A 26,217-nucleotide genomic window follows, 5' to 3' on the forward strand; every position below is an offset into this window, starting at 1 on the left:
AATGTTTGGAACAAGATGAACAGCCGGTAAATTTAGGATTATCTGCCGGTTGCTGAGCGACTTCTCAAATCTTCCTGACCACTTCCATCTCTTCTCCCACCTGGTAGGCCCGAGCTCCTAATCCTCCTTCCACGCCCCGCCCCTCAGCTGCTCTACTAGCCAATCATCAGGCGGGTGCTTGACGGACTGGGCCAATCCCGAACACGTTCACTTTGAGCGGGAAAGGCTCAGAAACGCAGAGAGAGCGAGGTCGCCTTAACGGCTGGTTCTTGGCCTTGTCTCTAGTGGGTAACAGGCCTCGGAGGCCGCCGCCTATTGGCCGGGCAGCGGGCCAATGAGGGGTGCGAAGCTGGAGACAGGCCTCCCAGGAGGGGGCGTGGCGGGCCCGTGCCGGGTCGCGTGCTGGGTCGCGAGCCCCTGGTGGGCAATGTAACGGCCTCTCCCCAGCCTCTCCCTCCTGGCTCCTGAATCCGCACCCACAGACCGGCTCCAGGCAGCGCCCGGGGCGGAGGCGGCAGTGGCGGGGTGCGGGTTGAGGGAGCTGGGCCTCGACGCCCCCCCTCATCCCCGTACCCCAGGAGCTGTGCCTAGTCCAAGAGGGGCTGGGAGGCCCATGGAGGTGAGTTGCGGAGACCCCCGTCCGCCCTCTCACCCCCCCGGGCCTGAGGGAGGGACTTGAGGTAACTGGAGGGGACTGTCAGGGGTCTGGGTGGCGGCCGGGCTAGGAGGACGGCGACCGTGAGGAGAGACAGAATGGGCGCGTCCCCGGACGCGGGTCTCTGAAGCGGCCGGGCGGGAGAGGCCGGGTCGCCGGCAAGGAGCCCCGACGGGGCGACCGGGCTGCGCCGCGGGGGGTGAGCCTGGGGCTCGGCGGCCGGTGTGGTGGGGGCCTGGGGACGCGCCGCGGGCTGACAGAACTGGCGGCGGGGCGGAGCAGGTGACTGGCTGCGACGCGCAGGCTGCCGCTGCCTCCCCAACGTCGGGCCGTGGCGGCGCTGAGGCGGAGGCCGGCAGGGAGGGCCCGTCGGGCGCACCTCGGGGTCCGGCCGGTAAAGGGAGAGGGAACCCCGGGGACGGAGGCGCGGGGTCCCCAAATGAGTGTTCTGGGAACGGATTCCGGGTGGAGCTAGGAGCACAGCCAACGTAGAACCGTAGAAGCCGTCGTCCGGCCATATCGGTCCGGCTCTGCCCTGCGTGACGTGTCTCCTGTTTCCTATCCCCGTTTCGTGCAGCCGAAAGTAGCGTTCCGTGGAGGTGCGAATCGCTGCTGGAACCTCAGTGCGGACGCCAGCAGTCGACTAACAGATGTCTTCAACAGCGTGGTGCTGACGGGCTCCCCTTCCTTCTATGATTGCTACAAATCGCAGGTCCGTTTCTCCACTCTGCCCTTTGTTAGAGGATTTATTCTCCTTCAAATCCGACCCTACCCCCAGCACCAGCCCATTCACGTTGGCGTTTAAATTGCTCCACATTTAGGACCAGACAAATTTTAAATACAGAGTTTGTAGAATACAAACTGGTTTTGAAAGCAAGTTAAGGAATAAGATTTTTCATTGATTCTTGCTTTTGCTTTGTCCTCAGCGTGACATGATGCCAGAAATGTAAGAAAATCCGTATTTGCTTATACCGTAAGATAATTTTCCCTTCCGGCATTTATTGAAAGTCGGTGCAAACATACGTTTGATCATTTAAAAGGGAAATTTTTCTATACATTTTTATTCTCTGGCTCTTACAATGTCTTAGATGACGTGGTACCTTTTACCTCACCTAAAACATTTAGTTTGGTTAATCGTGTTAAATTAGCTTAGGATAATATGTCATTTTCATTTGAAATTATTTAACCAGCACAAGGCTGTTGATATTGTTATATTTTGAATTATAACAGTGTCCTGAAATAAATAATTTTATTTAATTCGCATGACAGCCTTGTATATAGTATTATACCCATTGTACAGATAGAGAAACTGAGGCCCAAAAAATTTGACTTGTGCTGTAAGTGACAAAACCCAAGTTGACTCCAGGTCTTTTCACTGCCAAGACCAGCATTCCACTGCTCTCTATAATGTTTGCAGCTGCTAAGTCACTTCAGTCGTATCCAACTCTGCTGCTGCTACTGCTGCTGCTGCTGCTAAGTCGCTTCAGTCGTGTCGGACTCTGTGCGACCCCGTAGACGGCAGCCCACCAGGCTCCCCGGTCCCTGGGATTCTCCAGGCAAGAACACTGGAGTGGGTTGCCATTTCCTTCTCCCTATAGTGTTTACCTGACTACTAAAATTTACTTGGATTTAATTTCAGTTGATTAAGCATAGCAAGAATAAAGTGAGACATTTTGCAATTATCTAGACTAATTAGTGTACCAACCCTAAGCATTCACATATTTAACTTCCAGAAATGTTTTGACTGAAAAGAATCTAGATAGCCACCGCATTAGTTGCTTGTTTTATCCTAGAATATTAAATTTATATCAGTCTTTTAAAAGGATTTAATTTTTCTAATACTCAAATCTTTAAAATATAAAGTATACTTGAAATAAAAAAAGAAAAAAATATAAAGTATACTTGAAATAATACTTATATATTTTGTTTCAAATACTGTTTACCTCATTTGATATTATATAATCTGAAAATGCTCCTTTTGTTTAAGCAACTCTTTCAAAACGAACAATTATTTGTATCACTTTGGATACTTCACACCTAAAAGAGAGTTAGGTTGGGCCTGTCATATAAACTTAAGAACTAAAGGAATAAAATTATGAAAGGTTCTAACCATAACAGCCTTTGTAAAAGTTACTGCTAACTAACAGAAATTTTGGAAAGACATTTTTTAGTGGCACTTTGAGCAAAATCTCTTGTGTGCCTCAATTTCTCCAACTTCAGAATAGTCAACAAAACAATAAACTATAAACAAGAAAATTTAGGTTTCAAATAGTATTCATAACTATAATTTAACCAAATGGCTATAAAATGTTTGAGATTTGTGAAGATTTGTGATTAGATGATATTAATTTTCATATATTATTGGTATAAACTCAGTGAATGTTTAAAATGTTATTTTTCAGTTATCATGTCCATGAACGAAAATTTAGAGTGTTTTGATCTAAACATGTTTTATCTCTTTTCACATCAATTTTGATTGAGAATAAAATCAATTAGAAAATATTTTTAACCAGGATTATATACCTTCTATATTTATAAGAAAATACCCTTTCTACTCTGTTTATGTCTGGATATTTATAGCTATTACATCTCAGGTTTTAGTAGCTCCTTATTTGGAGAGTTAAAAATTGTGAATCTATGTATTCAGACTATTTTAAGTATTTAAAATTTGAGGTGCAGTATTTTCATTGTACTTCATTCCCTTTTTTGGAAGGAGACAGAACTTCAAATAATTCATTAAAATCTTAAAACTCAAACCTTTTACCTTATTTACTCAAAATTCATTATAAAAAAAAATGAACTCGTTTTTTCTTATAATATCTTTAAATTTCTTAAGATAAAATATGTTATGTATTGTCTCACTTTTATACTTCCTCTTGGAAATAAACTAAGCTGAAAATTAAAGATACTGTTTTAAAAGGCCCTAGTGTAGGAGTGGAGAAGGCAATGGCAACCCATGATGTTTATGAGATTTATCCACATTGTTGTTTTGCCAGCAGTTTATACCTTTTTATTGCTGCGTATGATCCCACTGTTGGAATATATGACAATTTGGCCACCTGTTGATGGACATTTTCGTTGTTTCCAGGTTTGGACAGAGAAGGCAATAGCACCCCACTCCAGTACTCTTGCCTAGAAAATCCCATGGAAGGAGGAGCCTGGTGGGCTGTAGTTCATGGGGTTGCTAAGAGTCGTACACGACTGAGCAACTTCACTTTCACCTTTCACTTTCATGCATTGGAGAAGGAAATGGCAACCCACTCCAGTGTTGTTGCCTGGAGAATCCCAGGGATGGGGGAGCCTCGTGGGCTGCCATTTATGGGGTCGCACAGAGTTGGACACGACTGAAGCGACTTAGCAGCAGCAGCAAGCAGTGTAGGAGTAAGACGGCCTTGAGTTTGGGTTTTAGTTTTGTCATCTCTTAGCTCAATAATTTGTAGCCTCATTTTTAAACCCATTATAAAACACCCATTTCCTCATTTTTAAAATACGGAGAATATCCATGTCATAAGGTGACTGAATACAGTGTGTGGAATTTCTTTGAAAATTTGATGTAAATGTACATTTACTTGTTTTTTACAGATTGGGGGCATTAAGACTGAATTTTGTAAATGATTTATAAAAATTAATACTAAAAATAACACAGCTGTGGTCCATATAGTGCTCATCTGTTCAAAAAATTAAAACAGCAATAATTGTAGGTGTTCGTGTCCTATCTCAGGGATAAGCAACAGCTATTGGACAGGGGCAAATCTGCTGAGTGGCTGTAAAACAGAATTTTATTGAAATAGCCACAGCCTCTAATTTACACATTGTCTATAGTTGCTTTGGTGCTAGGAGTTTCAACAGAGACCTTAACACAGCAAACCATAAAATATTTATTATCTGACCCTTTACAGAAAACAATTGCCATCTCCTACTGTTAAAGTAAGCTTAAGTGGCTAAGTCTAGATTTGTCTCCCAACTTTTACACATGTGTTATTTCCTCAAATTTCTTATTATTTCACTAATATTCTGTAGTTTTGATTGTATCTGATATACAAACATGTCTTTAAAATTTCAGAATGAAGATAGTGTTGACCTAAGGCAGACCTATGCTCCACTTTCTTCATCAACGGAATATGCAAGTTCTGTAGATTCTTCACTTTTCTATGCACCATGGTCTACATATGGAGATGATATTAAACAGCCCTCTAATTCTCAGATCAATGTAAAGAACAGGTAAATTAATACCTTAGATTTCTCAGGCTAAACAAAGTGTTCTTAAGTTTGATTACATGGGAACCTAGTTGTTTTAGCTCTTTGTTCCCTATATCAGTATTTTTATGACATTGCAATTTTATTTATCAAACTTCTAGGAAATAAAGTTATGTGTCTATAATTTTTTTCTTGCTACTTTCTTTCATTAATTAGAGGCAACTCTGAGTACATCTTAAGTTCCTCTTTCTAAAGATAGCATATAAATGAGTTACAATTTTTCAATCTATTTTTTAATCCAGTTCTAAATTTTTAGTAATTCTTCCCTTTACAAGTATACAACAAACAGGATTTTATCAAATGTAAGATACTTATTTTCTATTCAGTTCCACTAATAATGGGGGCTAACTATGTCAGATTCTCTCCTATTGGGGATATTAGAATTAACATGGCAAATATTATCCTTGCCTTTATAGATCTTACAGTAATGGTGATGATTATAACTTGCTAGGCACTGCAAATGCCTGGTGTACTGCAAGGTAAGGTCTAAAGGAAGAAGTATAAAATATTATGGGAGCTTATTGCAAAGAGAAGCTTAAGGGAGTGACACTACCTTTATGTTAATTATAATGAGGGAGCAGTTAAAAGAGGCTGATGTGTCTTTAGTTTACCAGGAAATAATTATTTTTAAAATCTACTAATTAAATAATTGTTAAAAATTTAGAAATTAGTTTTAAGTTCTCTAAAGTAGATTTTATTAGGTAGACTATATAATATATAACTCTACACAAAAAATATTTTTTTAGTTAATACATGTTCATTGAAAAACTTCAGACTTTATAGAAATATGTAAAGGCAAGCAGAAGTTTACCTTTACCCTGCCTTTCCACCTCCCAGTAACAACTATTAACAGTTTGGTATATATTACATTGAATATTTTTCTAGATATATACCAACATACTATTATACAAAAATTTTATATCAAATCTTTTTGAAATAAGTATTAAACTTGTAGGTAGACCATTTATTCAACAAGCATGGCAAATGATAAACCTTTGCAAAATTCAAGTTTTTTAATATCATGATCATTTATTCAGTTTTATGATTACTAATACCTACCTTTCCTATGTTATGAAGATCAATGAAATATTTGAATGTTATGCAAGTATAAGGTATTTTCATTTCTAAAATGTCCTAACACTATGAAATGTTAGACCTAAAATATTAAAAAACAAGAAGTTACAATTTAAAAACAACATATTACTTCTAGGAACAAATTACCCAAAATCCATAAGAGGTAAAAAGGGTCCAGTATATTCCATCTCATTGTTGTTTTTTACATTTTGTATTGTTTAGATAGTGTTGGTCACTAGGTAGGATTTCATCCACATGGAGAACCAGTCACTTCTTTGGCACAGATTTAGGGATAGCCCCCAAATCTTTTACATTTAAGGGACAACTGCTACATTCTTGTGATATTTAGAATGACCATATCACTGTACTTTTTAATCCAACTTTTAGTATAAGAGTCACAAAAAGAGAGTAACAGGTTCATATGGTTTTCACATCACAGATGAAAAAACTTAGCAAGTGTGATGTAATGATGTATAATAGGACTAGACATGCTTTCAGAAGTTGCCATGGTACCAATCATGTCTATAACATCATAGATTAGAGATTTATATCTTGGGCATCTAAAATGAATAGCATGTGCTTTGGAGAAATAAGAGGTAAGCATTCATTGAGAACTAGACATAAGATTTTGAATGAAGGAGAAATACTTATGTAGGATAAATACTATGCCAAAGTGGAAAATATTCTTGAGTTCCTATTCCCTCTTTAGTTGAAATGAAGATATAGAGTTAATCCAAATATTTTATAGAAAAATAAGTCAGAATAAGTCTGAAAAAAGAAATATATTATGTTTCAATATGAACAAAAGAATTTACATGTGATATTCGTTTATTTTTAGGATTCAAACAGAAAGAAATGACTATGGTAGTGAAACAGACTTATATGGACTTGTGTCTAACATTTTGGAAGAACAAGATAAATCACAGCCATACTTTGCTGAGGGGTTAGTATATTACATAACCTATATAGTATGTAATAAACTTTTAAATTCCCAGGTACTAGATCGTTAACTTTTATTTTTACTTAATAGAGGATCATCTGACATTCGACATCGTAATTCAGATATTTGTTTCTAGGAGCCTAGATTTTCCTGAGGTGCTTGCCATACAATTGAAAGTTTAATTTGCTATTAAGAACTTTCATTTGAAAAATCATTCTTCCATAACTCAAAGCTGTTTTCCTTGAGTTCATGAGCTAAAATTTGGCTTAAAGAGTATAAATTCCAACGACTTTTATACTTATACCTCCAAAAATAAAACTATCATTGCTTCTGAGTAGAAATATGTATGGATTTTATTCATATAGTAAAAACTTTTAAAGTATGCATTAATTGTTTTACTTGGGTGTAGAAGCCATATTATCCAGATTCCCTATTTCATAAATAGGGAAATATGTAGCATACATCTAACCAATGAAAATGTTTTCATTTCAATGAGAGTACATCTTTTTTAATTAAAAAAATTGTGGTCAACAGCACTTTTGTATTGATCTTATATAATAATGTAAGAAAAACTTTATCTGGTTTCTACTTACTGTATGTAAACAGTTCATGTAAGACCACGCAATCACCAGCTTCAGGCTTTAGTTTATGTCTCCTCGAAAAGTATACTGAAGACATATTAAGACTAAAATGCATATTTATGCAGCATATAGCACATTTTAAGTGGCAGAAAGTTATTTGGATGTAATGGCAGCTTATAAGGCAAAGTTGGAAAGGATTAGAGAATGGTGAAATGGGGCAATATAAATGTTTTGAAAGCCTTTCCTCCCTTCTCCACTAAGAAAATAAAGACTTTAAAAATCTAAATTGTAATTAAATATATTTGCTTGTTCTAGGACCTGTTCCTCCAATTTAAAGTCAGTTTGGCCAATGAACACAAGCAGATTTGCAGATCACCATGACCTCTTAACAGAAACCAAAAGGCCAGTAGATACAGCCATCTCTCAGCAAGCTTTTTATACTGGTGAATCTGTGTCAGCAGTGGAAAAGCAGTACCTACATAACAGTAATCTCATACCACAACAAAAAATAGATGAACTTTATCATGGATTTACTGGTTTAGACCTTGAAGAACAATGGATGTACCCCTCACGAAATGATCATTCTAACTGTTACAATATTCAGCCAAATGATACAGCTAAGACAGCATTTCAAGAATATCCATTTATCAAAAATTGTTTTACACCACAAACTGGTCTGTCTGACATCATGAAAGAATCAGGAGTTGACACTTACTCTTACGGAAGAGAGAAAATATGTGCTAAAGGTCTTGAGGCACCATTACAGCAAAAGAGGGCAGAGATATTTCTTTCCCAATTTAATAGGTACAGTGAAAATCCAGATTATTGTAGATACCCAGAATATGCTCATCCTAATAAGGCTAAGCTGAGTAAGTGTTCGAATTTTAGTGTCCAAGATAGTAAAAAATTAGCTAGTGCCACACCTGAAACACCAACTGTAGAAGCAGACACCTACACAAAGTTATTTCAAGTAAAACCAGCAAATCAGAAAAAAATGGAGGAGACAATACCTGACCAGCAGAATTTCACATTTCCAAAAACTACACCACATCTGACAGAAAAACAGTTTGGAAAGGAAGCAGCATTTACTGCTGATTTTGGCTTAAAATCAGAATATGGACTAAAACCTCATATGACTTGTTCAGCTAATAATGATTTTGCTAATGTCACAGAAAAACAACAGTTTACAAAACCTGACCCCCCAAATTCTGAGTATTTTAAATCAGTGAATTTACTAGCAAATTCAGCAACATCTTCAGGAGGTATCAACTTAAACAGACCAACATGGATGAATGTCCAAACAAAAAATAACACTCCTATTTTTTATCGAAATCAAGGTAACTTGATGAAATTAAATTCTCATTTAAGTGCAGCTTCAAAAGGTTCTAACCATTCTTCAGATTTCCCCCAACTATCATCTACAAATTTAACCCCAAATAGCAATTTATTTCAGAAGTATTGCCAAGAAAACCCTTCAGCATTTTCTAGTTTTGATTTTGGTTACAGTGGTGCAGAAAGAATCCAATCTATCAATCACATGGAAGGACTGACAAAGACTGGAGAAGAAAATCTCTTTGAATCTGTTACCGATAAAAAAATAAAGCAGCCAAATGGATTTTGTGATAACTATTCAGCTCAACAGTATGGGATCATTGAAAGTGTAAACAAACATAATTTTCAAGCTAAGCCCCAAAGTGGACATTATGATCCTGAGGAAGGGCCAAAGCATTTAGATGGCTTATCTCAAAATACATATCAAGATCTTTTGGAGTCACAGGGTCATTTTAATAGCCACAGACAGGGAAGTGGAGACAACAATATTAATAGCCGTGTGAATCGCACACAGGCATCATGCTTTTCAAATAATTATATGATGGGAGATTTAAGGCATAATCAGAGTTTTCAACAACTTGGTTCAAGTGGGTTTCCACTAAGATCCACTCATCCATTTGGCCATTCAGTTGTTCCACTGTTGGATTCGTATGATTTGTTTTCTTATGATGACTTAAGCCATTTATACCCATATTTTAATGATATGATGTACGGTGATAATTCCTTTTCTGGTTTCGTGCCAACTTTTGGATTTCAAAGACCAATTAAAACCCGCAGTGGACCAGCCAGTGAACTTCATATTCGTCTAGAAGAGTGCTATGAACAATGGAGAGCATTAGAAAAGGAGAGAAAAAAGGTAATACAAAACTATCCATTTAGGCATAACTTAATATATCCCCTTTGCCTAAAGTCCATGACGATACAGAATTAATTAGGTGACTTAAGAGACTAAAAATGCTTGGGGCTTAAAAAATTTTTTAAGTTTATTTTGCCTGTTAGGTAGACTTTTTCCTTACTGGGTTGAAAGTTTATTTATTTGAATTTTCTAAGTATTAAACTATTGGAGTGTTCAGGTATTTTATGCAGTAAGTGTGACAGAAAAGTACATGGTACTATGGTTTGTATTTTTTGCCTTTTGATTCCAAAACAATTTTTATCTAAAGGAGTAATTTTCGATTTTCTTTTTAGGCCTATGAGAAATATTATTCATGATTGAATCATATTTAGAAAATTTAGTATCTAAAAGTTACGTATTTTTTTTACAGACTGAATTGGCCCTTGCAAAGAATTATCCAGGGAAAAAAGTATCCAGTACTAATAATACTCCAATTCCACGGCTGACCTCCAATCCATCTAGAGTTGATCGGTTAATTGTGGATGAACTTCGAGAACAAGCCAGAGTAAGCTGTGAAAATATCTAATAGCAGATTTTTTTAACTGGTTGATAAAATTTTTAAATGCCTCAGCAAGTTAGAGTTCTGAAGGATTCTTAAATCACATTTATGTGTAACTCTCTGAAATGTATTCTTTCCCAAGTTTGGACTTAGAACTATTAGTTATTTAGGAAAGGGAAAATAGCCCCACTTAGTCATTAAAATATTAAGTTTGGTAATCTTAAGAGATTCCTCTTCAAGAAATCCAGATTAGCAATGGAACTAATCCACAAAAGAAAGAAAAAATTTTAAAGCAAAACCATTTAAAATATTATTTATAGGGAAAGTCCCATTTCTTAATCACAAACATTTGTTTTCTAGCTTCACAAAAAAGCTTTGCTTATATTATACAAGGTAGTAAATTAATAGGAAATTACCTTATTTCGTTTTCTTGACCCTGTTCTCTTGAGTTATTTAACAAACATTAAGTATATCTAGCAATGTATTAATTACTAATAAACTGAAGTATGTAGGTATATGCATAATTTTATAAAATAGCCTTATTTTGGAAAAGTAGTATATCACTTCAGATCAAATGTAAAGAATCTTGATGTTAATTAAAAATTATTTTCCTATTATCTCCTTTGTAATTTCAGAATTTTCCAAGCAACTGTAATAGAATAGGGTAGTTTTTTCTTTCTGACCTTCCTCTTTTAAAAACTTCTGTTTCCTGGGACTTCCCTGTGGTCCAGTGGCTAAGACTCCATGTTCCCAATGTAGGGGCTCCTGGTTCCATCCCTGGTCAGGGAACTAGGAACTAGATCCCACATGCTGCAACTAAGAGTTCTTATGCTGCTATGTAGATTCACTATGCCAAGTGCTGCAACTATGACCTGGTGCAGCCAAATAAATAAAATAATTTTTTAAAACTTCTGTTTTCCAAATAAAATTTGATAATGATTCCTAGGAAAAGGCATGCAGTGAAACAGATTGCATCTATGATTGAATAAAAGCCATTTAAGGAATTATAAAAAATCAGCACAACAGAGTCTTATTTTATTGATCATTAGTTTCTTACCTATACCATGCTGTCTTTAAAATACAGATATGAAATACTTTAATGGAAAAATATTGATTTTTACTTAGCTTTCAGCCTTGATCAGTTGTAATTTTTAATCAAATTCATAAATTTGTACAATGGAATTTATCAGTGGTGTGGTCAGATATAGCCAAATGTTATAAAAACTTAAGTCTTTTTTTTTTAAACTTCCAAGTTAAAATTTTTCTCAGTAATGCATTTCTAGGCAATAAATCAAAGAATTGCTAATGTGAGTATTAAGAAATGTACTTAATACTTTGCAGCCTTACATAGGCTTCACCTTAGTTTAGCATATTTATAGCTGTTAAAATAATTTTGTTTCTGTTTAGCAACATTAGACTAATAATATACAAAGGGCAAAAATATTTTTATGTGACTACTTCTAGTTTGCTGGTTTTATAGAATTCTGAAAAAAATCTTTTAAAAGTTTATTAAAAATCACTTGTATAAATTTTTTCTTTACACTTACTCAAAATGACTATCTTATTTTAAAAATATATAATTTGTAGTTTACTGGAAGTTTTACTATGGTATTTTTTCCTTGTGTTGTCTTATTTTCTCCCTCAAGAATCTGGCTGGTTGTACAGTTGGGAGGAAAATATTTAATACCTGTACACTTGTGTTTTCTCCATGGGCTTGAACTGGCATGGACTTACACCAAAGAAATTTGGTAGGAGTGTAAGGTTAGAGGCATTCATTCAGGTGCTTATTAATTGAGAGGTATTTTTCTGTTCTTCCCAGTCACTGAATTATATGAGTTTTAAATCATTCGGCTCCCAAAGGCAGTTACTGTATTTATTAGATGTTCAAATCCTAGCTACTCGAAAGTTCTCCTTCCTTACTCCTTCCAAGTTTAGAATTTGAAACTTTAGGCATATACAATATGAAACATACTCCCCTTACTATATATCTAAGATATATAGTGTTCTTTTTTAGGCTTAATTAACCAGAAGATTCTTCTACCACCAGAAGATTAAGATCTCCTAATTTTCCCTAGCAATTTTGACACTTAATAGGATTTATTTTGTTACTTCAGCATAAACTTAAGTCAGTATTTTCTGGATTATGGACTCCTTAAAACTAACACTAGCCAATATTATTTCTGACTTCCAAAAGGGAGAACATTGAAGGCCCAGAAAGGAATTGCTGAGGTCAAGATTAATCAGATCTAGAGACTGATTGACCCTTTTTAGCTCAATTTTTTTCTTTTAACTACAGTAACTCCTAATAATGCTCTCTTGGCAGGCTATTCTCTTATTTACCAAAAAGAAAGCCAGATTTTATATTTGCACTTACTGTTAAAAATATGGATATATTTAAATGTTTGACTTTTTCACTGTTGCTTATTCTCAGAAACTGACTTTTAAACTGTCTAGAATTAACATATGTACAAAAGACGGACTTTCCATCTTTGTTTCCCCCATCATGGTGTCAGGATATAGTAAGCTAGTGAAATGAAAGTTGCTCAGTCGCGTCCGACTCTTTGCAACCCTATGGACCATACAGTCCATGGGATTTTCCAAGCCAGAAGAGTGGGTTGGGTAGCCTTTCCCTTCTCCAGGGGATCTTCCCAACCCAGGGATGGAACAGGGGTCTCCTGCACATTGCAGGCAGATTGTTTACCAAATGATCTATGAGGGAAGCCTAAACATTTACTTATTACTGAATGAACATTATTCCTCTCATTTCTATTCTGCTTCATTGAAGATTTGTTTTAAATTAATGACAGGGCAATGTAGTTAAATTTTAAATGCCTCATCAAAATTTAAAATGTTTCTCTCAGGTTGTGACTCTACTGGGCAAAATGGAACGTCTTCGAAGCTCTCCCCTTCATGCCAATATCTCTACAGCTCTTGATAGACACTTGGAGTCCATTCACATTGTACAGTCACGTAGAAAGGATGAAATTGTTAATGCTTCAAATCGGCAAAGGCAAGGAGTTCCTAGATGCCAAGATGACAGAGGTACAAACATTAATGCATATCCTTTTGATAAGGCAGTTAATTTGAATGTTAATAAAATCAGATTCTGAAGTTAAAAAAGTTGGATTTCTAACACTTACACTTATCTAAAAAATAAATTATTAAATGGTGCCTACATAATTTACTCCAAAAGTGAAAGTGAAGTTATTATCTATTTTGCTAATTTTACCCATTTAATTGTAATAACTCTGTCAAAGTCTGTGTTCTACCCAAAGTATAGTCATGGTCATACAAGTCAGAAATAAAATACAAGCGTAACACTTTTTTTAACATTAGTATTTATATTTAAGGTATAACACTTTTAAATATTAAGTCAAGTACTTTGATTAGCTCAGTCAATAGCCATCTTTCTTTTATAAAAAATGATGTTTGATCATTTAGTAGCACAGACTGGGTTTTATAAAGAGTTAAGGAGTACTTAAATGATATTTAATTTGAACTGACCACAAATGTTTCTTTTGCAGATGTTTTTGCGCTTGCTTCAGCAATTAAAGAGATGTGTGTAGCTACTCGGAAAGCGCGTACTACCCTGTGGTGTGCACTGCAGATGACCTTGCCAAAAACAGCCAGTACAGCTGGCCAAACAGATGTAGAAAAGGCTTTACAAGATATAGTAAACTGTGAAGATAAAGTCCATGAAAGCCTAAATAGTAGCAATCCAGTGAACCAGAGAGGTGAAGCAAACAAACATTAAGGAAATGGCAGCAGAAAGAAGAATAAAAAGCTGATAAGTAAATGTATCAAGACATGCTAAAAAATTTTAATGAACTTGTCAAACTTGAAAATTTCATTACATTAATTGTCTTTCAGATTTAAAGTTAATAATACCTTAATGAAGTCTAACTTCTATTTAAAAATCTATTTGGAATGAATCAGATGTAGTTGAAAGTGAGTCAGACGTAAGTAAAGTTGACTATTCTAGGGCAACTAGAAATTCCCAGGTAGTCAAAGGTAACAAGTTTAAATTAAATTTTTCCTAACAGCTGAAATATTGCTGAAACTCATTCTGCAGTGCAGGGAAATGCAAATATGAAATTCTTCTAGAAGATAAGTTTCATTTAGGTCTGCCTTAGTAAGTATAATTCCAAATAATGAATCTTAAGTGACTGTAACACAAATATGGCTACAGTCTAGTAACCAAAACAAGTTTTGATTGTGATATAAGAATGTTTTCCTTACAAAACTGGATAATACCTAGGGAACAAAGGAAAGAGAGATGAACCCAATATTCATGTAAAAATTTAATATTTAAAATACTACCATATTTATAAATTTGAAATCTTAGTGCCTAAGTATTTGGAGGGAAGTGCATCTGATTCTCCTAAATTAGTGATAAAAGTGCCAGTGTAAAAACCATGCAAGTTACTGAATATAAAACCTGTTCAAATCATTTGTGTATATTATTTAAATTTTAATTACACTATCAATTATTAAATATTTCCAGTTTTAAAGTATTTTAATTGAATCAAAAAACAAAACATTTCCTTTACCTGGATCTTTTAAACTTTTGATGCATCTAAAATAATGACTATTGTTTTAATACCCTTAGTTTGCTGCCTTTTTGAGGGTATCACGAAGTTCTAAAATGTATTTTTTTAAGGTTAATCTTTTACTAGTTTAGTTTGCAATTGGTTAGTGTATATTTTGTGTAGTTATGTTCATTAGTTTGCTTCTGAATTTTTTAAGAGCTCTTGAAAGCTTGGCTTTTTCTGTTTCTCATCACTTAATATCTTTGTATGGAACCCAAGTAATTTATTCAGTAATATGAAATGTTGGTATTATGTGACTCAGAAGATCTTGGGTTTTAACATTTCTAGCATGAGTTAAACTATAATATAATGTACTGATGAAATTTAATTGAACTACCCTAGACTAGAAACACTAATGTTTTAAATGTTGGTGTTTTTCTTAGTTTTAGAAATCCTGGTATTAAAAAAAAAAAAAAGTGTAATCACACCACATAAATTTTCTTTAGATGATGTGCAGAAGAAACTGATTGAGAATGCAGGAGTAACTGTAGGGAGAAACATTTTGATCACTGCAATGCCCTAAAACTACCCAAATTAATTACATTGAGGGTAGTCAAATAAAATAGATCATCCCACCACAGTCACTGCATAGAAAGTGGTTAAGTTTGATATAAGACATGTTGGATGTTATGGAAACAAATATTGTTCTGAATTTAGTCTCTCAAGAAAAGTAAATAAATTGCTTTGTTGAAAATAGCTTTTTTTGTTTTTGAGTTTGTGTTAGTTTCTAACATTGAGTCACTCGTCAGAAAACCAATTAAATTTCATTTAACTGATAAGAACTGGTGCTAAGTTTTAAACTTCATTATTAACACATAAATAATGTTGGCAGATAATAAACCAACACCATTCTGATTTCCTTGGATTTAACCTGATCTTGTTCAAATATGAAATTTTTGTTCTGCCTTTGTGCTAATCCAGGAGAACCATAGTAAAACTTCTAGGGAAACTTTTACATACAGTGGTCAGAAATGAAACACTATTAACAAAAAACAAAAATTATTTCAAATTTTGTTAATCAAGTTACGCTGCAGATAACTCTCAAATTAGTTGGTTGTCCCTTTCTATTGAATACCCTCTAATGGATGGTTCTTATGTATTATACTTCTGAATTACAACTTATGAAAGTGTTATAAAAGTTATGACAAGATTTACAGTCTGATCAAACTGATGGTTCCATCATTTCTAATCCAAAAGAATTTAGAATACTCAGTTGTTTTTTTTTAATAGAAAAAGCAGTTTTTTATAAAGGTGGTTGAAAATTAGGTACCTTGAATTATATCAGTATCTTTCCCACTTGAATAGTCTGGTACTGTAGGGTTATAGAAGGTTGGGGAATTAATGACTGAAATTCCAAATTTGGCCTAAAATGTCCATCATATAGTAGAAAACATAGTTGTTTTAAAATTTGCCTTTTCCAATATTGAATATTTTAGACATAAAAGGTTTATTAGCACCTGAATTACGTGGATAACCTTACTCAAAGCCTAATAAGTTGATCCTTTTCTTCTGTTTAAACATTAGTTCAGGTGTACATTTAACTGTGACCTAGCTAACAGAGTCCTGGAAAAATGAATTGACTACTCTTAAAACAGATTGAAACTACTACCCTTCAGGGGTCTTTGTATATAAACTGACTGTGCTTCAGAGACCAAAATTAAGGTGAAAACAAACCAAAAATCCAAAATAAGGGTTATTAAAACAGGCTCTCTCACATGCCAACTGTAGCCACAGCCACATATAAAACTAAAATGCCAGCAGGACTCGAGAGACTTCAAAGCCAACCTACTGTCCAAAAAAGAAGGTAATCTTTCTGATCTCCTAATATCCAACCTCACAGAAAGGAAAACTGAGGCAGAGAACTTATGGATTCCAGGAAGAGGGTCTAATAGCAGAGGAGATTATTGGACTAATCAAAACATAAGTAAAATTCAAACACATTCCTGAGGGACTATCCACACAGAACTCACTTCCAGCTGGAAGGAATCAGAATAAATCAAGACACTGATTTAAATAGTTTATTTTTTAAAAAGGTGGTTATTTTAAAAAAAAATTTTACAATGACATGGCTATAGGAGTGTATAGAGGTGACACATCATTTCCTTAACCATGTTTACCTTCTGTGGAACGGTAAAAATTTTTTTGTTAATCTCATAATTAATGGTATAAAACAGAGGTCAGCAGACATTTTCTCTGAAGGGCCAGGTAGTATTTTATGCTTTATAGGTCACATAAGGTCTCTGTCACATCTTCTTTCTTTTACAACCCTTTAAAAATGTGCAATCCATTGTTAGCTCGAACCATACAAAAACAAATGACCAAATTTGGCAGTAGTTTGCCCACCCCTGGTATAATGTATCTACTTTCTGTCTTGACAGAGAAAGTGCTCTCTTCAGGCTTCTTGACGGTCTGCTTCTGAAGTACAGAAAGCGCTACTTATAACCAAATGTGGTTTGTCACAAAAGTAGAAATGGAGGAGAGTTCCTACTCACTTTCAACTCTCTCAAGCAGTTTTTCCACTCACTCATTCAATAAATTTGTTGAGCACCTACTATGTACACTCTTAAATATCTCTGTTAGCAGAGATTTTCAGTGTTTTTCCTTAAAAGGGTTTCTCTAAACCTGTAATTATCAGGTCCTTGTATGTTTTAGGGCAGATCAGGGTTAAAATCTCTACTAGCACTCAAGAGGATTCATGATTATAAAAAAAGAATCTAGCTAATGATGATTCCCTGCACTCAATACTGACACATCCTTCTTAAAATCACAGCCTAGATGAGGAAAAATATATAACTATCTCTTACTAAAAGAAACTTTGTTTCCTATCATAGGCTGAAACTTTAAAAAAAAATCTCAAATGCAGAACATCCACCAAATAACCTTTTCTTATTTTCCTATTTTGTCGCCATGTAACATAAAAGTCTGGATCCGGGTAGGGCTCTTCATTAGATTCCTATTTCAGCCCTAAAACCATTTATTTAGATGTGAATAATACTTCTGAAGCAATTGACACTCCTACAATTCATCTGGAGAGTCCCATGGATGGAGGGGCCTGGTGGGCTGCCATCTATGGGGTTGCAAAGAGTCGGACACGACTAAGCAACAAACACACACACATAATTCATCTCAGGGAAGGAGTGGTCATGATTCAGCTCCTTCAGGACAAAAATTCAGCTTTCTGAATATTCCTGCTGTTTATCCAAGGTAAGGGAAGACTTTTTAAAATGGTCAAAAGGAGTATAGGACTTCAGTATTAAAATATAAAGGCTGTCCCCATCCCAGATCTTTGGTTCAGACATTAGCTACAATAATCCGATTACCCACACCACAGAGACATGGCACATTTTGTAATTAGAATTGTTTGCGATTTTCCTTGTGACCATGTAAACAAAAGGGGAAATGCCTTGGGAAACTACCTGGCAATGTTCTCTCATTTCTCTTAAATACACAAATGCACAACCAGGTCTCCCTTTGACCAAGTTCATTAGGAGAAATAGAGTGGACCAAGGTTATCGCTTTCGCTCCCCTCTTTGTGTCCTTTTCTTTTCCTTTTCCTTGCGTTCCTGCTTGGCTAGTTTGTCTCTCTCCCTCTGCAGCTTGTCCTGCTCCTTCTTCCTCTGGGACTCATCCCGAAGCGTGTCTCGCTCCAGTTTTCGGGCATTGAGGACATCTTCCACATTGGTGTTTCGGAACAGAGCTGCAGGTGAGTTAAGGGATAAGGGTCCAGGTCACACAGGTCTCAACTCCTGCTCTCCTCATTCAAGCCAAGTTTCAAATACTATCTATCCCTCATCTTTAAAAACAAACCAACCAACTTTATGTTTATCTTTAGTCCAATGGAAAATCCTACAACTGCTATTAGTAAAAAAAAAAAAAAAATTGAATAAAAATTTCATTCAGACTTGCCTAAATCTGAGTGTAAATATTTTATGAAAATGAAATCTCATTCTAGAATAAGTACTCATATCATTCACTGGCAGAATATTGTTGGAGTATCCAGGCTAGTTTTAGTGACTAGAGTATTCAAGTAACTGGCAAAATTTTCCTATACTCAGCACTATTAAAATGCTTGAAAAGAGTTTAAAAAGTTGTTTAACCTTACTAAACTTTATCAATTTGCTTCTTTTCCTAGACCACTAAAGTTTTAAGTGAAAATCATGTTCTAAAGAAATACTTTAACCACAGTTAGAAAATAGGTGCCATCTGTGGGGTTGCACAGAGTCGGACACGACTGAAGCGACTTAGCAGCAGCAGCCAAAAATTTACCCCTCATTTCTTATGACTTTAAAACATAACCTGTTACTACCAGACAAGCTCCTTTTTACTCTTTCCACATAATCTTTTTCTGCTTTAGTGCTTTAAAATGAATGTTTCCCTGAAATAACCCCCATTTCTCAGAAAATAACCTCCCTTTCAGAAAATCTACCTTACTCCTCACCTTTAAGAAGGTGGATTTCTAAATCCACCTTCTCTATAAGCTGCTCATAAGTGATTTTGTTGGTAGGGACTTTTTATACCACATATGTTTCAATTTGTCCATATTTTCACTTAAAGTATTCAGTGCTTTTATTCTCTTCCCAATGAGTTCCCCAGGTCTTTGAGGACAAGGACCAAAACTGCAATATTATTCTAATTGCTTCCACATTGCTGGGAAACCCAACACTATACACAAGGAGTACAGATTCTCATTTTCCCTTAGAAATCCTTTCTCTAAACTTACCCCTTCACAGTTCATGTCAACATATTTTTTGCGGGGGGGCGGGAAATTCTTGCTAAATTGACTATTTAGCAGTCCGAGGACTGGGGCTCACAATGTTGACCTAACATGTGTTCTTGGAGGTAGAGGGAGCCCCCAGCAATGACAGTGAAACACAAACTGACCCACAAGAAGATCCTATGGAGCAACACCTGGAGATGCACACAGAGAAGGATACATTTGTCAGAACCAATGCTCATCGTGGTGGCGCCCGAGTCATCCTTCTCATCCGCTTCGGTGAGTGGCGTTAAGGAAAGTCACACGTAAAACAAAGGTGAGCACATCCCATCACAACATCAGAAAATAGTGATTAAGCTGAAGGGAAGGAAAAGCAGGCTTCATGGAAGGACTCTGACAGGGATGTGATGGTAAATCCAGGAAAGTCACCTTTAGAAGTCTCAACTTGGGGAAGACTGCTCAGAGCTCCTATAGGATTCTTAACTGTTAGGGTCTGAAAAGAAACTGAAGCTGGTCTGGGTGGACTGCCACATTATCTGGGAGCCAGGGGATGGTCAGATGACCTCTGAAACAGTGGTTCTCTAAGTGTGGTTCCAGAACTCGCTAAGAGCTTTTGAGAAATGCACACCGTTGGGCCCCTCTCTGTATCTACAAAATCCCAAATTCTGGGGCTCAGGGCCCAGCAATTTGTGTTTTAACAAGTCCTCCAGGAGAACTAATGCTTAAAATGTTTTTTCTAGCCCAGGAAATGAGATTTTTGTAATTGGAACCCCAGTTCTGCCAAACCTAACAAGAAAAATCATGAGAGAAAACAAGAAGTTGACCCCAAAGAGCCTAAGAATTCTTTCCTAACCTAGTGATTAGATAGCAAACATTTCTGATACAACAGTCACTCCATTCAAGCAGGCTCAGTAAGCTAAGTATTCCCTAAACAAATTTCAGATCCAGGTTTGGAACCAAACCTGGTTTCAGGGAACCAAACCTGTTCCTACCAGCAACACTTTCTTTTTACATAGTCCTCACTCAAATTCCAGGTTTATTTTGGTGTCACTTTTATTAATTATGTAGTACTGGAATATCACTCATTCATCTCTTATTGCCTCCATTCCCTTATCAACTATGATAAAAATTACAAAGATTATACACATAACACTGAATACCTTTCATAGAAAGGTATTATACAAATATGAAGAATCATAATTGTAAATCAACTATTTCAGTTTTTTAAGCTAGATCTTATTTTCTGAAAACACAATAAGTGGTCCATTCAGGCATTATTTGTTTCACACAGAAGTTTTCAAGAACATATACATTGCAATAGTCCAGTATCAACCATTCCAGCATCATTCCTCATGCCCACAAAGGGCTACAATCTCTGCCATTTTAGAGGAGAATATTAAGCTCTGGTGGGGTGGGGGTGGAGGGTGTACTTCCCTGGTGGCCCAGTGGCTAACATTCTGTGTTCCCAATGCAGGGGGCTGGGGTTCAATGCCTGGTCAGGGAACTAGATCCCACATGCTGTAACTAAGAGTTCGAATGGTGCAACTAAACAAATCCCACATGCAGCAACTAATACCTGATGTAGCCAGAGAAATAATTTTTTTTTTTTTAAATAATAAAGCTATAGAGGGGGACTGGCAACTTCCCAGAGTTCAGTGAAAACCAGCAAAGGCTTTTGACTTGAGCCTTAGGGAATGGCGCTGAGACTCCAGAAAGGATATTCCTCTTCATCTGTCACATCAGCATACTGGGCCAGGAGGGCAGCTTTCCTCTGCTTCTCTTCTTCTGACACCATTCTGGGCTTCACCACGATCTGCGCCTGCTTCTCAATGAGGGTGGCAATGGCCTGGACTTCATCTGGGAGGTGGTAGGAGGGAAGTGGGGGACAACAAGGTTGTATGTGAGAGGAAACATGCTTCCAAACCACCAGTCCACCCAGGCAGTGCTTGGAGCAAAGGCAACGGCAGCTGCTGACTGCTGAGAGCCCTGGGGTGCAAAGGAGGTGCCTCAGGGGCCAATGAGAAAGGCAAGGAAAGGCCATGCAGGCCAGGCTTTAGGTCTCATATCCATCTTCAATCAGAGCAGCCCTGCTTTTACTTTTATTATATGCTGAAGTTCTGCTGCTTTAAGAAAAAAAAAAAGTTGAAAACTACTGCATTAGAATCAGAGAAAATCAAGCCTCCAAACATGCAACTTTCTCTAGTCTCAAACCAGAAGCCTAAGAAGGAATCTGGCATTAACTTAGGCTGGTCTATCCCATGTTGATAATTATGCCAGGTGAAACTTAGATTATTTTAAAAACAAAATTATCTTTTGACATCTCCATGCTCAAAGAAAGGAGGCAATGATGTCAAGCAGGCATCCTGCTTGTCAAGGAGGCAATGATGACTCTCATGCCTGGGTGCATATTAGAATCATCTGGGGGAGCTTTTGAAAAAAAACCGAATCATCTGGGAGAGCTTTTGAAAAAATAACAATGCCTGGGTCCGCACCCCAAAGAGGTTTATATAATTGGCCCATGGTGCGGCCTGGGCACTGGCAGTTTCAAACATACAGCAAGCGATTCCAGTGTACAGCCACAACTGAGAACCAGCATGTGAACAGCTCAGAATAGATTCTATTCAAGTTTGGATTTCTGTTTTGAGCTGTGTGTAGCTGATTTTTCATCCTAATGGGATCATCTCTTTCATTTGAAAGGATGGAGGGTTTAGCTGAATGAAGCAAAAGACCAATCACAGTCTGTGTTATGAAATGAGATTATGAAAAGGTTGGGAAAACATAGTTGACCCCATACCTGAGAGCAAATATACACGGGGGAGTGTAAAAAGGAAAGAGAAAGAAAAAAGCAAGAACCACAGTGAAGACAGCCATGGTCAGCTGAAGTGGTAAAATGTAAAAGAAAACCAACCTTCAGTTAAAAAGTTAAAATAAGCTGCCAGGTGTTTACCGGTTTAGCGCACCTGAGTGAGGAAAACTAAAGACTTGTAACAGCTGTACAGAAAAAGTGGTTGGAGGTTAGACCTAAAAACTCCAACTCTACCTTCTTTTTTCACTTTGGTGACAACATTCTGAGTTTCTGACCATCGTTCCACAATCTCCTTGCAGATATTAAGGAGGGAATCTTCTTCCTGGTTGAAAAAGTAGACCAGTTAATTTCCTGAGAGCCCTCAACCTAATGCAGAAGGAAATGGCAACTCATTCCAGTACCCTTGCCTGGAAAATCCCATGGACAGGGGAGCCTGGTAGGCTACAGCTTATGGGTTCTCAGACTCCCACACAACTGAGGGACTTCACTTGCACTTTCTCAACCTTATCAAATCTACGCAAAGGGCAGAGCTCCCCCTGCTGGTGATGGGAAGAAATCACAGAGCAGGTTTGGAACCCACAGAATAGAAATGATGATTCTCTTCTGAGGCTCCCAACACAGAGGGAATCCTATGTGAGTCACAGAAGCCACACCTGCTAGAGCACCCACTCCATCCTGCCAAGCTCCAAAGGAGAGGATTCTCACCAACTCAGGGCAGTCCTCCTCTTGGAGCAAAAACTTGTTGAGTCAAAATGCTCCTCTATGAAAATCTTCCTTGGCCAATATACTCAATTCAGTACATTCTCCAATGTACTCACTGATCCATAATAAAGAGAAGTTAAGTGAGTAGATGGCCTCCTATCCAGCCATCTCTCTGTCCATTTTACATAAGCAGACATATTCTGCACACCAACCAATCTTCCTCTTTAGCATGGTATGACCAAAAGGATGTTGGCTTTGGTGTCACACTTAGTTAAATTAAAATCCAGACTAAGAGAAAGTTTCTTTTCATAGAAAAAGGCTGGTGTATGAACAGCTGCCACAAAATGTAATATCCTGCTCACTAAACTCATTGTGATAAAATTTCATGAGGTATGTAAGTCAAATCATTATACCGTATACCTTAAACTTATGTAGTGCTGTATGTCAATTACATCTCAATACAACTGGAAGAAAAAAAAATGTAACATCCTACTTAATGTAATGACCCTACTTAAAACTGCTCGCCCTCCATTCTACTCCCAGTTTTCTCACAATGCTTCTTTTTCTCCTAGCACTATCATTTTCAAATACCCTAGATAATTTACTGATTATGTTTTTCTTTACTGGAATATAACCCCTCAAAGACAGGGATTTCTGTCTGTGTTGTTTCCTGAAGAACCCCCAAGCACTTAGGGCAGTGCCTGGCAGAAGAGTAATCCATCAATAAAAATTTGAAGACTCAATCAGCATAAGTGGAATCACAAGGAATAAAGAGGATGACAGGAAGCTTTTGTTTACTGTCATTTTGCCCCAACCATATATACTGTTCTTAAGTCTTACCTCAAATTGTTGCTGATAAGCTTCTAAATTCCTAGTAATGAATCCTAGCCCAATATAGCGACTAATTTGGCTATCTTTTGTTTTTCCTAAAATGGGATTCAGTATAATAGTTGGGAGCTTTTATACCCAGCCCAACTGACTAAGTAGTGCTATCAGTGATGTTTGGTGTCTACCATATTCACTGGCCTTGCTGCTCTATAAGGTTGCTCCCAAGTTGTTTCATGGACAGGACCCTGCCTCACCATATTGTTCCTGGCCAATTTTTTTCAAAGTTATTTTCTACACAGAAGGGGCTGGGGAAATTACAAGAAAATTAAGTAGGGTTTGTGAACTGGGCAGGGGGAGGAAGGTAAGTCACCTTAAAAGTGAGTTTGTCTTGGAACTTCCCTGGTGGTCCAGTGGCTAAGACTGTGCTCCCAATGCAGGGGGCTTAGGTTCTGTCCCTGGTCAGAGAACTAGATCCCACAAGCTGCAACTAAGAGTTCACATGCCACAATTAAAATGATTCCCAAGCCTCAATTAAAGGTCCCACATGCTGCAATGAAGATCAAAGATTTTGTGTGCCCCAATTGAGACCCAGAGCAGCCAAATATATATATATATTTTAAGACTCAATTATTAAAAAAAAAAAGTGAGTTTGTCTCTGCAGTTTATGCAAACAAGAGATACAAAAATAATAATAATAATAATAAATCTGGTCTAGACAACTCTTCTACTAAGACTATAAATAGTCTCGGGCAAAATTCAGGTCTACCTTTATCAGCAGACATACAGTTCTAAGTAATGATACAATGAAAAGAACAAGTCAAGGAGCTGTACCAGTGAGTACCCAAGTTACCTGAACTTCTTTTTCATGGACTCTTTAGGAACTTCCCAGTGGGAAATTTTTTTAAGGTAACTTAATTTGTTTGCCTCCTATTCTTTCCAATTACAACCTGCAATGTAAGGATTCAGGAAAAGAATTTATTCCTCTGTGTTGTATTTCCAGCAAACTCATGAGCTGCATCACAAGCTGTGTTAAGGCTTTCCCATTTATAGGTCAATCTCACCAGAGCAGGTTCTGGAATTAAAAAGGGGGCCCTTGCCAGGAGGCCCTGGGACAGCTGCACTAGTGTTAGATTTCAGCCATGTTGAAATCAATGAACTGCATTTTCACCAAATAAGAGTAAGCAGAGATGAAGGGGGAGAAGGAAATGGCAACCCACTCCAGTGTTCTTGCCTGGAGAATCCCAGGGACGGGGAAGCCTGGTGGGCTGCCGTCTATGGGGTCGCACAGAGTCGGACACGATTGAAGTGATTTAGCAGCAGTAGCAGCAGAGATGAAGGCAGCAGAAACGGTCAGGTTGGAAAAGTGTGGACTTCTTGGTGACTTACTACTTAAACAGTTTAAAGCACACATTTCTGAAAGCCTGGATCTGCTTCTAGGAGGCTAAGTATCATGTTTATTTCTCTTAAACTCTGATCTCTCTTATTCCTCCACCCACTCCCCCCAATGATTACTGCATTTCTACATACAGTAAAGGATCGAGCCCAAATTTGCTTCCATTCTGCCTAGGCGTGAAAAGACCTCTACTGCCTAAACTGATCTTTTTGGGAATCCTACCTCCAAAATAGGAAACCAAGAGGGTACTTCCTGCGGGCTTTTGTCAGGGGCTCTGCCTCCTATGGGGCACAGACATCCCAGAGCACTTAATTTCCCCCTCTCATCACTGTCAACGGACGGGAATGAAATTGGTTGTTAGACGTTTATGATAAAACTAATTTCAATGCCTTTGGAAGAATACTCACCCAGTTGACCTACAGGCACCTAAGAGGGCAGAAATAAGAGAAAGCTTTTCCTCTCTCTGCACCTGCAACCCTCTGGCTCCCGAAACCCTGGATGAAAAGTAGCTCCCTGTCTCCGAGGCCCAGGGCTCAGAAAATTATTTCTCTTCCAGGTGAGACCACTAATCCTCTGGGACAGTAGGTAGGGGAAAGAAGTACTAACAGGAAATGGCTTAAGAGGCTAAAGGAATGTGTCTGGGCTTCTCACCAGGAAAGCAGAGAGAATACCCTGCAGAGCATCCAGCTTCTCTTCTTCCTCCTCCTCCTGCAAGACACCCAAGATGTAGGCGCCATAAACGGCTCGGTCCACTCCCAGCGCCTCCAACCGTCCATCTAGCCACGATTCAAAGCCGCTGCCCCCTCCATCTCTCTCGCTGGAGGTGGCTGCTGCCACTGCGCTGGGCGCCGCCATCTTGGGGCCAGGGACCTGCCAGCCCGCAGGGCGCCTACCGCAGTGCCTGACGGGCCGCACCGCGGCCCACTGCGCATGCTCAGAGAGGAAATCCACG

At 37.6% G+C, this 26,217-nt stretch overlaps 2 protein-coding genes across 2 annotated transcripts; one reads left to right on the forward strand and one right to left on the reverse strand.

Moving 5' to 3' along the window:
- The first annotated feature begins 370 nt into the window (after window positions 1-370).
- Window positions 371-15,518, forward strand: MEIOC (meiosis specific with coiled-coil domain). Its single transcript, XM_061392098.1, has 8 exons — window positions 371-619; window positions 1,233-1,367; window positions 4,719-4,876; window positions 6,825-6,929; window positions 7,823-9,695; window positions 10,105-10,239; window positions 13,095-13,275; window positions 13,758-15,518. Exons 1-8 carry the CDS (start codon window positions 614-616, stop codon window positions 13,985-13,987), a joined length of 2,823 nt encoding a protein of 940 aa, XP_061248082.1. The 5' UTR covers window positions 371-613; the 3' UTR covers window positions 13,988-15,518.
- Window positions 15,519-16,825: 1,307 nt separating this feature from the next.
- CCDC43 (coiled-coil domain containing 43) lies at window positions 16,826-26,183 on the reverse strand. Its single transcript, XM_061392102.1, has 5 exons — window positions 25,917-26,183; window positions 22,577-22,664; window positions 21,258-21,393; window positions 19,757-19,824; window positions 16,826-18,519 (listed from the first exon to the last, which is right to left on the reverse strand). The coding sequence occupies exons 1-5, from the start codon at window positions 26,118-26,120 to the stop codon at window positions 18,332-18,334; spliced, it is 684 nt and encodes a 227-aa protein (XP_061248086.1). The 5' UTR covers window positions 26,121-26,183; the 3' UTR covers window positions 16,826-18,331.
- Window positions 26,184-26,217: the final 34 nt, after the last annotated feature.

This window comes from Bos javanicus, chromosome 19 (genome assembly GCF_032452875.1).
Source record: "Bos javanicus breed banteng chromosome 19, ARS-OSU_banteng_1.0, whole genome shotgun sequence".
NCBI lineage: Eukaryota > Metazoa > Chordata > Mammalia > Artiodactyla > Bovidae > Bos > Bos javanicus.